At 45.9% G+C, this 13,048-nt stretch overlaps 1 protein-coding gene across 4 annotated transcripts in view; it reads left to right on the forward strand.

Annotated features, from left to right (window-relative positions):
- The first annotated feature begins 4,674 nt into the window (after positions 1-4,674).
- Positions 4,675-13,048, forward strand: part of CELSR1 (cadherin EGF LAG seven-pass G-type receptor 1) — a 248,708-nt gene continuing 240,334 nt past the window's right edge. For 3 of the 4 annotated variants that reach the window (XM_061640286.1, XM_061640288.1, XM_061640289.1), the window contains exon 1: positions 4,675-9,120. In XM_061640286.1, coding sequence (XP_061496270.1) covers positions 5,460-9,120 — 3,661 coding nt within the window. In that variant the 5' untranslated portion in view covers positions 4,675-5,459. The remainder of the gene's footprint in view (positions 9,121-13,048) is intronic. The other variant, XM_061640290.1, reaches the window with a different exon arrangement.

Genomic DNA, 13,048 nt, shown 5'->3' on the forward strand with positions numbered 1-13,048 from the left:
TGGATTGGACTGTGAAAGACCAACTCAAATTGTGTTTGCATTTTGACAAATTTGTAGAATAGTACAATATACAATACAGGTCTCCTACTCCCCTGGTGCATTCACTATAGCTGCCCAATTTCCCTGCTTTTTAAAGTTTGATAGAAATATCTGTGGGCTATAGGTACGTTCTTAAACCGCAAGATTTTTTTGCCTATTAGTGAATTTCTCTGCTTTTTAATCCAGGAGATAAGAAATGGGTTTCTGTTCAAATTTGCTGAGAATGGATTGATCATTTGCATGCTTACTGAGTTCAGTGGGATTTATTCCCCTGCAATCATGCTTACGATAGGTAAAATTGACTGAGGGGGAGCGAGGGAGGGCTGGAGTGGGGAGGGAAGGAAGAAGAAGGAAGAGGGGAGGGGAGGAGAAACGGAGAGGAGAGGGGAAGGAAGGGAAAGGCAGGTCTGATCATTTTCATGCTTATTGACTTCAATGGGATTTACTCCTATGCATTCATGGTTAGGATAGGTAAAACTGACCATGGGGGAGGAGGAGGAGGAGGGGGAAGGGGAAGGAGATTATTGGAGGGGGGCAAAGGAAAGGGGAGAGGAGGGCAGGTCTGATCATTTGCATGCTTATTGAGTTCAGTGGTATTTACTCCCATGCAATCATGCTTAAGATAGGTAAAACTGACCATGGGGAGGAAGAAGGGAAGGGGGAGGAGGAGAAGGAGGGGGGAGGAGGAGGAGGGGATTGGAAGGGGAAGGGGAGGGTGAGGCAAAGGAAGAGGGAGGGAAAGGGCAAGAGGGAAGGGATAGGAGGGAGAAGGGAGGGTGGGTTTGATCATTTGCATACTTTTTGAGTTCAGTGGGATTTATTTTTGTGCGATCATGTTTGAAAATGGAAATGGACTGCCTTCAAGTCGATCCCGACTTATGGCGACCCTATGAATAGGGTTTTCATGGTAAATGGTATTCAGAGGTGGTTTTACCATTGCCTTCTTCTGAGGCTGAGAGGCAGCAAGTGGCCGAAGGTCACCCAGTGAGCTTCATGGCTGTGTGGGGATTGGAACCCTGGTCTTTCAGGTCGTAGTCCAACACTGACCCGGGGGAGGGGCAGGGAGGGGAGGCAATTGGCTGGGTGGGCACTGGGCAGAGGGGAAGCTCCTTTTCTTTCCAAAAGGAAAACATTGTGAACAGTATCATTGCTTGTCAGCATTTCCCCTACCTTTATATTCTACAGCAGGCACATGTAGCCTCCCACCCAAATTTAAACCAAAGCTGTCCCTGGCCACATCCACACCAGGCCTTTATTTCACTTGGGACAGTCATGGCTTCTCTCAAAGAATCCTGGGAAGTGTAGTTAGTGAAGGGTACTGAGAGTTGCTGGGAGACTCCCTGTTCCCCTCACAGACCTTCAATCAGAGGGACTAACTGTTAAACCAATCTGGCCACTGGAGCTCTGTCAGTGGAATAGGAATCTCCTCTGAGCACTCTTCACAAACTGCACTTCCCAGGATTCTTTCAGGGAAGCCATGACTGTCTAATGTGAAATCAAAGTCTGGTGTGGGTATGGACCCCTGATTAGCCAAGCCAAGCAGCTGTGAGTCTGGCTTTTAGAACACTGACAGTTGGTTCTTACTGAGCATGCCTGACACTATCATTGAGTTCAAGGCAAAATTTCTTAAATTAATTAGAAATCAGCCAGGTATTTTTTTAACTTTTTTTAACTGCAGAAGATGAAGGTCAGAGTATAGGGCAAGTTCAGTAATAGGATTACAGGTACTCTGTGAACATGGCTGATTTGTAATGAATTTCAACAGATTATGAGAACTCTGACAGAAAAAAGTCCAAAAGGGCTCTGGGTTTTTCTCTCTCTTTTTATACTTTTAACTCTCTATTCTCTCTGAGTGTTGTGTGTATCGCTATGAAAATTGGGATGGTTATTAAGCAAGCTTTTCTGAGTTCAGGACTATAAGTTTTGTAAGGTTTTGTTTTGAAATTAGCTTATGGGAAGTATCAGAATGGCATGGGGGTATTTTTAATTTAACATTGCGGAATGTGAAAAATTCACGCTGGTTATAGTATAAAGCCACTCTCATGGCTGTATAATAACCACTATAATACTTGTTCAAACCTTGAGACAGTCAATCAGAGTTGCTAATTGATTTGACTTAGCCTCAATAACGTATCATTCACTGAATTCTAGTTCTTAACATTCTTAAAGCATTTACTCCAATTGCTTTTGGAAATGTTTCTGGCTTTGTTTATAACATTTTTATACTATAATAAAATCTCTAAGCTGTTTGCTTTTTTTTAGGTTTATAACTTACCTTGCAACATCAACTACAATATCAAAATAAAGCATTACAAATGAAAATCAAGTACAAAATACAATAAAGATCTACATTAAAGATCGTTATAATTAACAGAAGTGAACAAAATATTCACTTAAACATAAAAAGCATTACAAATAAAAATCAAATACAAAAATGCAATAAAAATCTATATATAAGCACCATTAGCAACAAAATAACTGAACTAGAAAGTGTATAATACTTCCCCTGCCTGCAGCAAAGTAACATCTCCAACTACATATTTAGCAATTTTCCACATATAAGCCTCATTCTCAAATACTTGCACCACCCATACCCACAATACAGCTGACCCTCAGCCAACCATTTGATGCAAAGCAAACATCTTTGGTATTGTGACCCTAAAGTCTGCAGCAGAGAGTGTGAGGAGAGTATAGCAAGCTGCTGCTTTGAAGGCTTACCATAAACTAATTAAGTCTTTATTTCCTTCCTTCCTTTTGTCATTTGTGTTTTTGCTGTGAATGGCACTGCTGGTCTTCTGAAATAAATCCCCCCCAACCTAATCCAATCCCTGTTTACTCAGATATATGTCCCACTGAATTACATGAGGTTGTATGTAATTAAGTCCTACTCAGAGTAGATCAGCTGAAATTACTGGGCTTAAGTTAGCCATGTCCATTAATTTCAATGGGTCTGTTCTGGGTAGGACTAGCACTGAATACAACCTACGGTATTTATTCTCACATACATGTGCACAAGGTTTAATTATTATAAATATTATATTAAAGGTGGAGAGCCTGTGACCCTCCAAATATTGATCAACTACAACTCCCATCAGGCTCAGCCGCCAGGAGCAATGGTCAGGGACGAAGGGAGTTGTAGATCAACAATACCTCAAGGACCACAGGTTCCCCACCCCTGTAATATATAATAAATCCATATTATACATTATCCCTAGTTGCATGGAAGATAAACCATCACTTGATTGTATTTTATTTATTATTACATTTATATCCCACCTTTCCTCCAAGGAGCTCAGGGTAGTATACAAACAAGATTCTTTCCTCTCCAGATTTTATCCTCACAACAGCCCTGTGAGGTGGGTTAGGCTGAGAGAGTAGTGACTTGCCCATGGTCACCCAGAGACCGTCATGGCCAAGCAGGGATTTGAACTGTGGTCTCCTAGGTCCCAGTCCAATACTCTAATCACTACACCATGCTGGCATTGTAGGCATTGCCATTAGTAAAAATGAGAAGATAAGCCTGACTAAACAATACAGTGGTGTTCCATTACCAGATTGCTCTTGGATGTCTCTACTCCAGTGGTGCCAGCAGGGCAGGATTTTGGGGTGGAAGTCCAAGACTCCACTCAGAAAAATGAGCAGAAGGGACGCAATACACAGCAAGGCTGGCTTACCACCAGTAGTGTACTGGCAAATTCAGAAGTGCCAGGTTCCTTCATGTTAGTAACAGCCACCCCTCCCCCCCCCGCATTTTTTTGCTGTGTGGTTGACAATGAGATCCTTGTTAATGTCTTCTCCTACAATAAAAGACATCCTTAGGAGTCAATAAGTATATATAAAAAAAGCAAAGTGTTAGCTATTGAGAAGAGTCCTCTCAGCTGCTAACTCACCTCCTTTCACTCTGACTGGCTCCAATTTGCAGGAAAGGACAAGGAAGCATGTTAGAAGACTCTTATCAGTGGCCACCACACCACATTCCCCTTTCATGCTGATTGGCTCACAGGATGATGGAGGCATAGGGATCTAAGACACCCCCCCCACCACAGACAACTACATCCCCGCTTACCACTTTCTGAAGTAACTTTATATACATTGCCATCGAAAGAGAGTTCCCTTTAACCCAATAAGATCATTAAATACAGAGTCTAAAATTATCAAACCGCACTATCGTCTATGGGCCTTGGAAGTAATCTTTAGGGAACTAAGGCCAGAATCAACAAACATCGATCAAGGCGCTTCCCACACTTTCCATTCAAAGCTGCCTGACGCTTCTGCCCTGAGACCACTAGAGAGCGCTGCAGACCAGGAGCGGCAGAATGGGCTGAGCCATCCCAAGCCCGCCTCTTTCTCTCACTCGGAGTTTGTTTGCGGCGGTGGTTCCCCCCCCCTCCCCAGACACGCCTCTCCCTCTCTCACCCACCCCTCGCTTTGCTTGCAGGTTGCCGCTCTTCAGCGTGCGTAAGGCAGGAAACTCCGCCTCAGGCACTGGCTGCAGCCGCCTGGGCTCTTCGGGATCGCTTTTGCGACCCATCTGTGGTCTCCATAGAGATTTTAACAATCAGCACCTTTCAATCACTGTGGAATAACAATACATGAAAGAGAGGGGGGGAAAGAGGGGGGGGAAAGCCGAAGAGAAGCAGCCGCAGGAAATTGCCGCGAGTCCTTGTTGAGCAAACTTTCGCTGTTGTCGCGTCCCAAGCGGAGCGTGCACATGTCGCCCAGGGTTGGACAGAAACAGAGAAGCAAACTTTTCTGCCGCCGCGCATGCAAGTAGGGGGACGGGGCGGTTCGGAAAGCTGATCGGTCGAGGCTTTCGGCTCCATCGCCGGGGAAGCGATGGGATTTAGCAGCGGCCAAGAACCAAACTGACGGGGGAAGGAAGAAGAGCAGCGACGGATATATGAAAAGAGCTATTCCCGGTGGGAGAAAGGAGGCGATTCATGGGACTGGCTGTGCCACCGACGGACCACCTCTTTTTCGCTGCTCCTTGGGCGTCTGGATGAGCAGCTGGTGCCGCGACGGGAGGAAGCGGCCGTGAATGAAGGGACGCGATGGTGAGGAGGGGATCTGCTTTTGGGAACTGCGCGCGGGGAAGACGCCACCCAGGGTGAGACGCGTTACAAGGCGAGTGGCAGGTTCACTTTGGAGCAGGATTTGGTGGCGGAGAGAGGAGCCATTTTGAACTCTTTTGAAAAGAACAGGGGAAAAAAACACTTGAAGGTTGGCAAAAGTTTATCCCCAAGCCATCTTGTTTCCTTCTTGGGAGCGGCCCGTGCCCCTTGGAGACCCCTGAGGGGAAGCCAAAAGCTCTTTTCCTTGCTCCCCCCAGCTGCTCATGGACGAGGCCGGATGAGCAGCTCAGGGGGGTGGATGGGTTTTGTCGCCCTTTGGCCGCCATCCCTGCCTCGTCAGCCTTGGAGATGCTGCTCCGCTTCCCGGTGGCCGTCTGGCTGTCGTGGCTCGCGCTCCTGGTGCCGGCGGCGGGCTGGGAGTTACACCTCGCCGGCGGCCCGGAGGGCGCCTTGTTGCTGGACCTCTCGCTGGGACCTGAGTGGCTCTATGCGCTGGACGAGACTCTGACGCCCCGCCAGTTGAGGGACGCCGTCGAGGTGACGACCGACGGGCTGCTGAGGAGGACGAAGAAGCCCGTGGAGTGCGCCGGCTTGGCGCGCAACCCGCTGCCTCTCCGCTTGCGCCTGGTTTCCCGCGGCGGCGTCCTCTCTCTACGCCTGGCGGCTTACTTGCACGGCCCCGGCTGCCCCAGCCAACGGACCGGCGGCAAGGGCAGGGCTCAGCCGCACCTTTGCGTCCTCCCAGGCCTCCCCTTGAGGCAGCTGCCCTCCCTGCTCTGCTTCCCCTCTGCCCCTAAACAGCAGATGCCCCCAAAGGAGGGGGAGGCGGAGGGAAGGCTACTGCTCTCTGCCCTCATGACCTTGACCAGTTTCCCACAGTGTCGGTGTCCCCAGGGCAGCCCCTTGGGCTGCAGGAGCCAGGTAGCAGAGGGAGGGAAAGGAGTTGGCTGCCAGCAGCCCTCAGAGACCAGCCGCCTGTGGCTGCTTTGTAAGGTGAGGAGGGCTCCGGGGGATGTCCTGGTAGGGTTGGGGAGCCCCTATGTTGGGGGAATGAAGCAGGTGGTGGGTGGAGAAGAAGGTCAGAGTAGGTTGGAGGTGGGTAGAAACAGGCAGGCAGTCTCCCCAGAGTTTTGGACAGGGAGGGAAAGCAGCTGGGATTCTTGGCCTCGAGGGCCCCGGAGAATGAGGAGCGTGAACACCTCACCACAGTTCAAGCTGCCCAATTACCAGGTGTCGATTGCGGAGAACCAGCCTGCAGGCACTGCGGTCATCACCCTAGAAGCCCATGACCCAGATGATGGGGAGGCCGGCCGGCTGACATATTCCATGGAGGCATTCTTTGACAAGCGCTCGGATGATTACTTCTCCATCGACTCTGAGACAGGAGTAGTGGTTACCACCCGTAGCCTGGACCGGGAGACTAAGGATACCCACGTGCTTCAAGTGACTGCAGCGGACCATGGCTTGCCACGGCATCGATCAGCCATCACCTTCTTGACGGTAACTGTGAGTGACACCAATGACCACGGGCCAGTGTTTGAGCAGCCTGAGTACAGAGAGAACATTCGAGAGAATCTAGAGGTGGGTTATGAGGTGCTGACTATTCGTGCCACAGATGAGGATGCCCCAGACAATGCTAACTTGCTGTATCGTATCCTGGAACCAGGTGCTGGGGAAGGGGTCTTTGAGATTGACCCACACTCTGGTGTTGTGAGGACTTGTGCTCCTGTAGACCGAGAGGAGGTCTCTGAATACCATCTTGTGGTAGAAGCCAATGACCAGGGCAAAGACCCAGGTCCTCGAAGTGCCACCGTCACAGTGCATATCACAGTTGAAGATGAGAATGACAATTCCCCTCAGTTCAGTGAGAAACGCTACTTGGTACAAATCCCAGAGAATACCCTTGTAAACAGCCAAGTGCTGCAGGTGCAAGCTACTGACCGTGACCGTGGCAACAATGCCCAGGTACACTACAGCATTGTGAGTGGGAACCTCAAGGGGCAGTTTTACATCCATTCATTTTCTGGCTCTATTGACTTGATCAACCCCCTTGACTATGAGACTATTCGAGAATACACGCTAAGGATCAAGGCCCAGGATGGGGGAAGGCCTCCACAGATAAATTCTAGTGGGATGGTGTCCATTCAAGTGTTGGATGTAAATGATAATGCCCCCATTTTTGTAAGCACCCCCTTTCAAGCCACAGTACTAGAGAACGTCCCCCTAGGCTATTCAGTGTTACACATTCAGGCAGTAGATGCTGACTCTGGGAATAATGCCCGCTTGGAATACAAACTCGTTGAGCTGTCTCAGCCTTCTGCTCTAGCGCCCCCAGGTGGGGACACAGGCTTTCCATTCCAGATCAACAATAGTACTGGGTGGATTATAGTGTCAGCTGAGCTTGACCGAGAGACTGTCGAGAACTACCATTTTGGGGTGGAGGCCAGGGACCACGGAGTGCCTGTCATGACTTCCTCAGCCAGTGTATCTATCACTGTCTTTGATGTCAATGATAACAGCCCTACTTTCACTGAAAAAGTTTATCAGCTCAGGCTTAACGAGGATGCCGCAGTAGGCAGCAGTGTCTTGACACTGACAGCAGTGGACAAGGATGTGAACAGTGTGGTTACCTACCAGATCACTAGTGGCAACACAAGGAACCGTTTCGCTATCACTAGTCAGAGTGCAGGTGGGCTGATCACTCTGGCCTTACCCCTGGATTACAAGCAGGAAAGGCAGTATGTGCTAACGATCACTGCTTCAGATGGAACTCTGTTTGACACTGTTCAAGTCTTCATCAATGTCACAGATGCCAACACACACCGGCCAGTTTTCCAGAGTTCCCACTACACAGTGAGCATCAGTGAAGACAAGCCCATTGGAACACCCATTGTAACAATCAGTGCCACTGACGAGGATACTGGGGAGAATGCTAGGATCACTTACATACTGGAGGATAGCATCCCTCAGTTCCGCATTGACGCTGACACAGGCACAATCACCACTTTGATGGAGTTAGACTATGAAGACCAAGCCTCTTACACTTTGGCCATCACAGCCCAGGACAATGGGATCCCTCAAAAGTCTGACACCACCTATGTGGAGATCCTCATTCTGGATGCCAATGACAATGCACCCCGTTTCCTTCGTGACCGCTATCAGGGTGCTGTCTTTGAAGATGTGCCTCTTTCCACCAGCGTCTTGCAGGTGTCTGCTACTGACCGTGATTCAGGCCCTAATGGCCGCCTCCTTTATACATTCCAGGGTGGTGATGATGGTGATGGAGATTTTTACATAGAGGCCACATCAGGGGTGATAAGGACACTGCGCAAACTGGATCGTGAGAATGTGGCTGTCTACAGCCTGAGAGCTTTTGCTGTGGACAGGGGCAGTCCACCCCTCAAAGCCTATGTGGATATTCAGGTCACTGTGCTGGATATCAATGATAATCCACCTGTCTTTGAACAAGATGAATTTGATATTTTTGTGGAGGAGAATAGCCCTGTTGGTTCCATTGTGGCCCGGATCAGTGCTGTAGACCCTGATGAGGGAACTAATGCACAGATCATGTATCAAATTGTGGAAGGGAACATTCCTGAGGTCTTTCAGCTTGACCTTCTTAATGGTGATCTCACAGCCCTGATGGATCTAGATTATGAGACCCAGACAGAGTATGTAATTGTGGTGCAAGCTACCTCAGCCCCACTTGTGAGCCGAGCCACTGTACACATACGCCTGCTAGATCAGAACGACAACCCTCCTGTGCTGCAAGACTTCCAGATCCTCTTCAACAATTATGTCACCAATAAGTCTAATAGTTTCCCTTCTGGAGTGATTGGCAAGATCCCTGCCCATGATCCCGATATATCTGACCAACTTGATTACACCTTTGTCCAGGGCAATGAGTTAAATCTGCTGCTTTTGGACTCTGCTACTGGAGAACTTAAGCTCAGTCGGGATCTGGACAACAACAGACCCTTGGAGGCCATCATGAGAGTTTCCGTTTCAGGTAAGCAAGCATATTTTTGCTTTTGTTTTTAATGCTGGTTACTACAGATAATGGTGGCTGAGAACTGTTTATTGGCCTAATATGTTGGCATAGGCAAATGTGAACTTGTGCACTTCGATTTTTTATTTCCTGAGAGGGCGTATTTTTGTGAGGGATACAGCTGTGGAGAGCTGCCATGGAAACTTGCAAAGCTGTGTGCCTTGCCCTGACATTAACTTGTAGTGGAATTTAGCCAATCATATTGTGATCTGTGGAAACCTGTGGAAGAGAACTTACATGCGTGTTTATATTCTTGCTGCTGGGTAGCTGGATAGGTTTAAAATATTTGAATGCTGAGCATAATACACTGGTAATTAAATAGTGGGTGGATTTTTCAAACCTACCCACAATTTTAATTGACATACGTATGTTCAAGGTCTTAGTCAAAAGAACAGTTAAATTAGGTGTAAGAGGAAGGTTCTCTGACTTTTCCAGCAATAGATGTGTCCCTGTGTTGGGACATTTTTTAAAAATAAAAACATGTAGATAAATGTATCTACTTGGGTATATGCTGTATCAGAAATATATGGTACATTGCAGAATCACAGTGGTGTGTAATATATAGATATGCAAAATGTGTACATTTTTAATGAGTTTCTTTTGTATTAGTATTTTAGGAATCAAATGTATAAATATTAACAGGTATGCATATCATTACTAGTTATAATAGCAAAACAAAGCAGAAGACAAGGCAGAATCAATACCATTTGTACATCTGTTCCCACACTTTCCAGACACATCTTAGTAAGAGGATAATACTTCAAGGCCAAATTCCGTAGCATCCCGTTTGTTGATTAACACAGCACAGTCTGCTTAGCCAAAGTGAATCTAAATGCATTTGCTATATTAATGAGGATTAGACTGATGTTGCTGTTGCGAGAACAATTCCCCACTAGGTCTAAAGTAGAGAGAAGAAGATTGTTCACATTCACAATTAAATGGGTCTCCAGAAATACCCAGAGGCAATATTTGATCCTGAGGGAAGAGTAGTCTTGCGCATATGTTGTAGCAAAATACAATAATAAAGTGGAGTGGCACTTAAAATCTAAGGGCATCAAAAGTCAATCATACTTGTGCCAAGTATAAGCACAGTTTTATCTCACTGTTTTCATGTGCAGATAATACACTCCTATTTGGAAAAAAAATGGATTTAAAAGTGCTTAATCTAGGCTGGATTGTATCTTGATACATTTATTTTGGCATAAGGTTTCATAGGCAAGACCTGCTTCATCAGTTGTATTTGTTTCTTAGACTTATTATCAGTAGATCAGTTTGAGGACATAAGATTAAATTGTTTGTCATGGTTATAACCAAACTGGCTTTGAATGTGGTTACAGTCTGCACACTAAAGAATGATCCAAAGTTAAGAGTTGGTAAGAATTGGTAGAACCATTCTCAGTAAAAACACATGTGATTACTGGTTGCTGAGGACAAATGTCAGGAGATGGTTACCTCCATCTTGCTCTGTTTATGAGTTTCCCATGGCTGGTTAGTGTTGGAAAAATTGGCCTTCATATGTATGTGTGTATTCTATATTTGTGGCTAGTGAGCATTTATTGTGTTCAAGTACAGAGAGGTAAGCGGTGGTAACACAGCCGAAGCTCTGCTCACAGCCGGAGTTCAATTCCAATGGAAGGAGGAAGTTGAATCTCCGGTAAAAGGGGCCGAGGTCTACTCAGCCTTCCATCCATCCGTGGTTGGTAAAATGAGTACCCGGCATATGCTGGGGGGTAAAGAAAGGCTGGGAAAGGAACTGGCAATCCCACCCCATATAAACGGTTTGCCTAGTAAACGTGGCAAGACATCACCCTAAGAGTCGGAAACGACTCGCACTATAAGTGTGGGGACACCTTTACCTTTTTTACTGTGCTTTTAAATGATTCAGTGATTTTGATGATATGTTTATAAGTTGTAAATTTGTATTTGATGGCTCATTCCATAATTCAGTATTTTGAATAACTTCTAAAAGAAATCTACTGGGGGAAAATCTGGTCCTTATGCTGGGCTTTTATTTTAAAGTGTGGACTTATTCTTTACAATGAAAGCCCATACTGTGCATCAATAATACAGTGTCTAGCCTTTTGCAGTCTGTCTCTGCTCTCTTTCTTGCAGGTCTCCTGAGCAGTTGCAACTCTTGTTGACCCTTTGAGATCCATTGTGAACAGTATCGTGTTAGTAATGCTTTTCACTCCAGATAGTCTTTTCACTTTTGTGAGGAATGGCTTCAGCATGTGTAATAACATTTTGGGAGGTGTCCTCTCCGGCTGCTTTGTGCTGAAATGTTACTCAAATTAGTCTGATTCTATCAACTCCTAATTAGAATGTACTGCAAAGTGAATGGCCACACTGAGATCAATGGCACAAGTCACAGACAAAAGCCGCATACTCTGTTGTAGTTGCATGACTAGTGAAAGTGGTGCTTAACACCCATGACTGAAATTATTGCTATGTATTCCACTTGACAACTGACTTAGATTTCATGCACAACTTTAGAAGCGACTAATTGTGGTTAGCATGTAATTGTTACTTCCCTGCCAGTTAAAGATTTCCAGAGATAATACATTAGCTACTTGATTCTCTGGGCTTGCAGTGGCTTGCATTTGGGTGACACAGCCATCAACAAGTGGAATCAACTGATAGAGAATCGTAGCTTCTTATCTAATGTCAGAAGATAAAAAGCATGTCATGAAACAAACCTAAAACAGTACTACATGGGGTGATAAGACACAGCATATAAGGAAAGAGCTGTTTATAGTAAGTGTTCTCATTATAATCATTCTGCAGATTCCAATAGATGGATAGGAAGTATATCATCTTGATGTATATCCTCATCCAAAGAGAGCCAAACATGCTAAAGTCACAAATAAATTAGTGGGGCATTATCACTTAACTTTTGTACTCAGGTCTATTGATTTCAACGTATTTGATTTTCTCTAGATTGTATCCATAGGCTTTTCCTATTGACAACAACAACAACAATAATAAAACAGTCAAAACAACCCCTTCATGTAAGCTCAAATAAGGGCTGCTTCACAGTGGGGAGGAGAGCCTGGCTGGGAGTCCAGAGTCTGTGAGTTCAAATCCCTGCTTGTGTCTCCTGGGTGTCAAGGGCCAGCTAAAGATCACCCCCACGGTGAGTGGCTCAGGGGTTACTACCCTGCCACCTGTGCAGCCGTGGGCAAGCTGCACAGTCCCAAAGAGCTCAGTTGACCCCCAGCTGGCAGTTATGGACAAGGAAGGGACTGGCTTGTGCAGCTGTGGCAAGCTGAGCAGGTCCTAGCCAGCTGGGGAGGACTAGCCTCAGAGGGAGGCAATGGTAAACCACCTCTGAATACTGCTTACTATGAAAGCCCTATTCATAGGGTAGCCATAAGTTGGGATCGACTTGAAGGCAGCCCATTTTCATTTTCAGATATGACACTATTTTTTTTTGCATGGAAAACGTTCATTGTAGGGAGGGTGGTGTGCATTCCTTCCTTAAGTGTGACAAGTGCACAAACTGATTCTCGTCATGTGGTGAAATCTGTGTCCACTTCAGACATTGCAGTGCACATAAGTAAAGTGGAGTACAGAAATGTGTAAGCACCACATCAGCCCTCTACGATGATTAGATAAGATCCTATCACCCTGATTCTCTAAGCATATATCTGTCTACAAACATCTATCTACAACATAATACTGTAAAATAGGCAAAATACCACAAGAAAATAATATTCTTGGGCCATTGGACATTTATTATGTCTCCAACATAAACTTTAAAAGCAAAGTGAATATTACCAGGAAATATTAACTATCAGCATACGGATGGCATTTAAGTTCAATAAATTTATTTATTATTTATTTTATTTATTATTTTATTTATATCCCGCCCTTCCTCCCAACAGGAGCT

Source organism: Rhineura floridana, chromosome 8, assembly GCF_030035675.1.
Source record: "Rhineura floridana isolate rRhiFlo1 chromosome 8, rRhiFlo1.hap2, whole genome shotgun sequence".
NCBI lineage: Eukaryota > Metazoa > Chordata > Lepidosauria > Squamata > Rhineuridae > Rhineura > Rhineura floridana.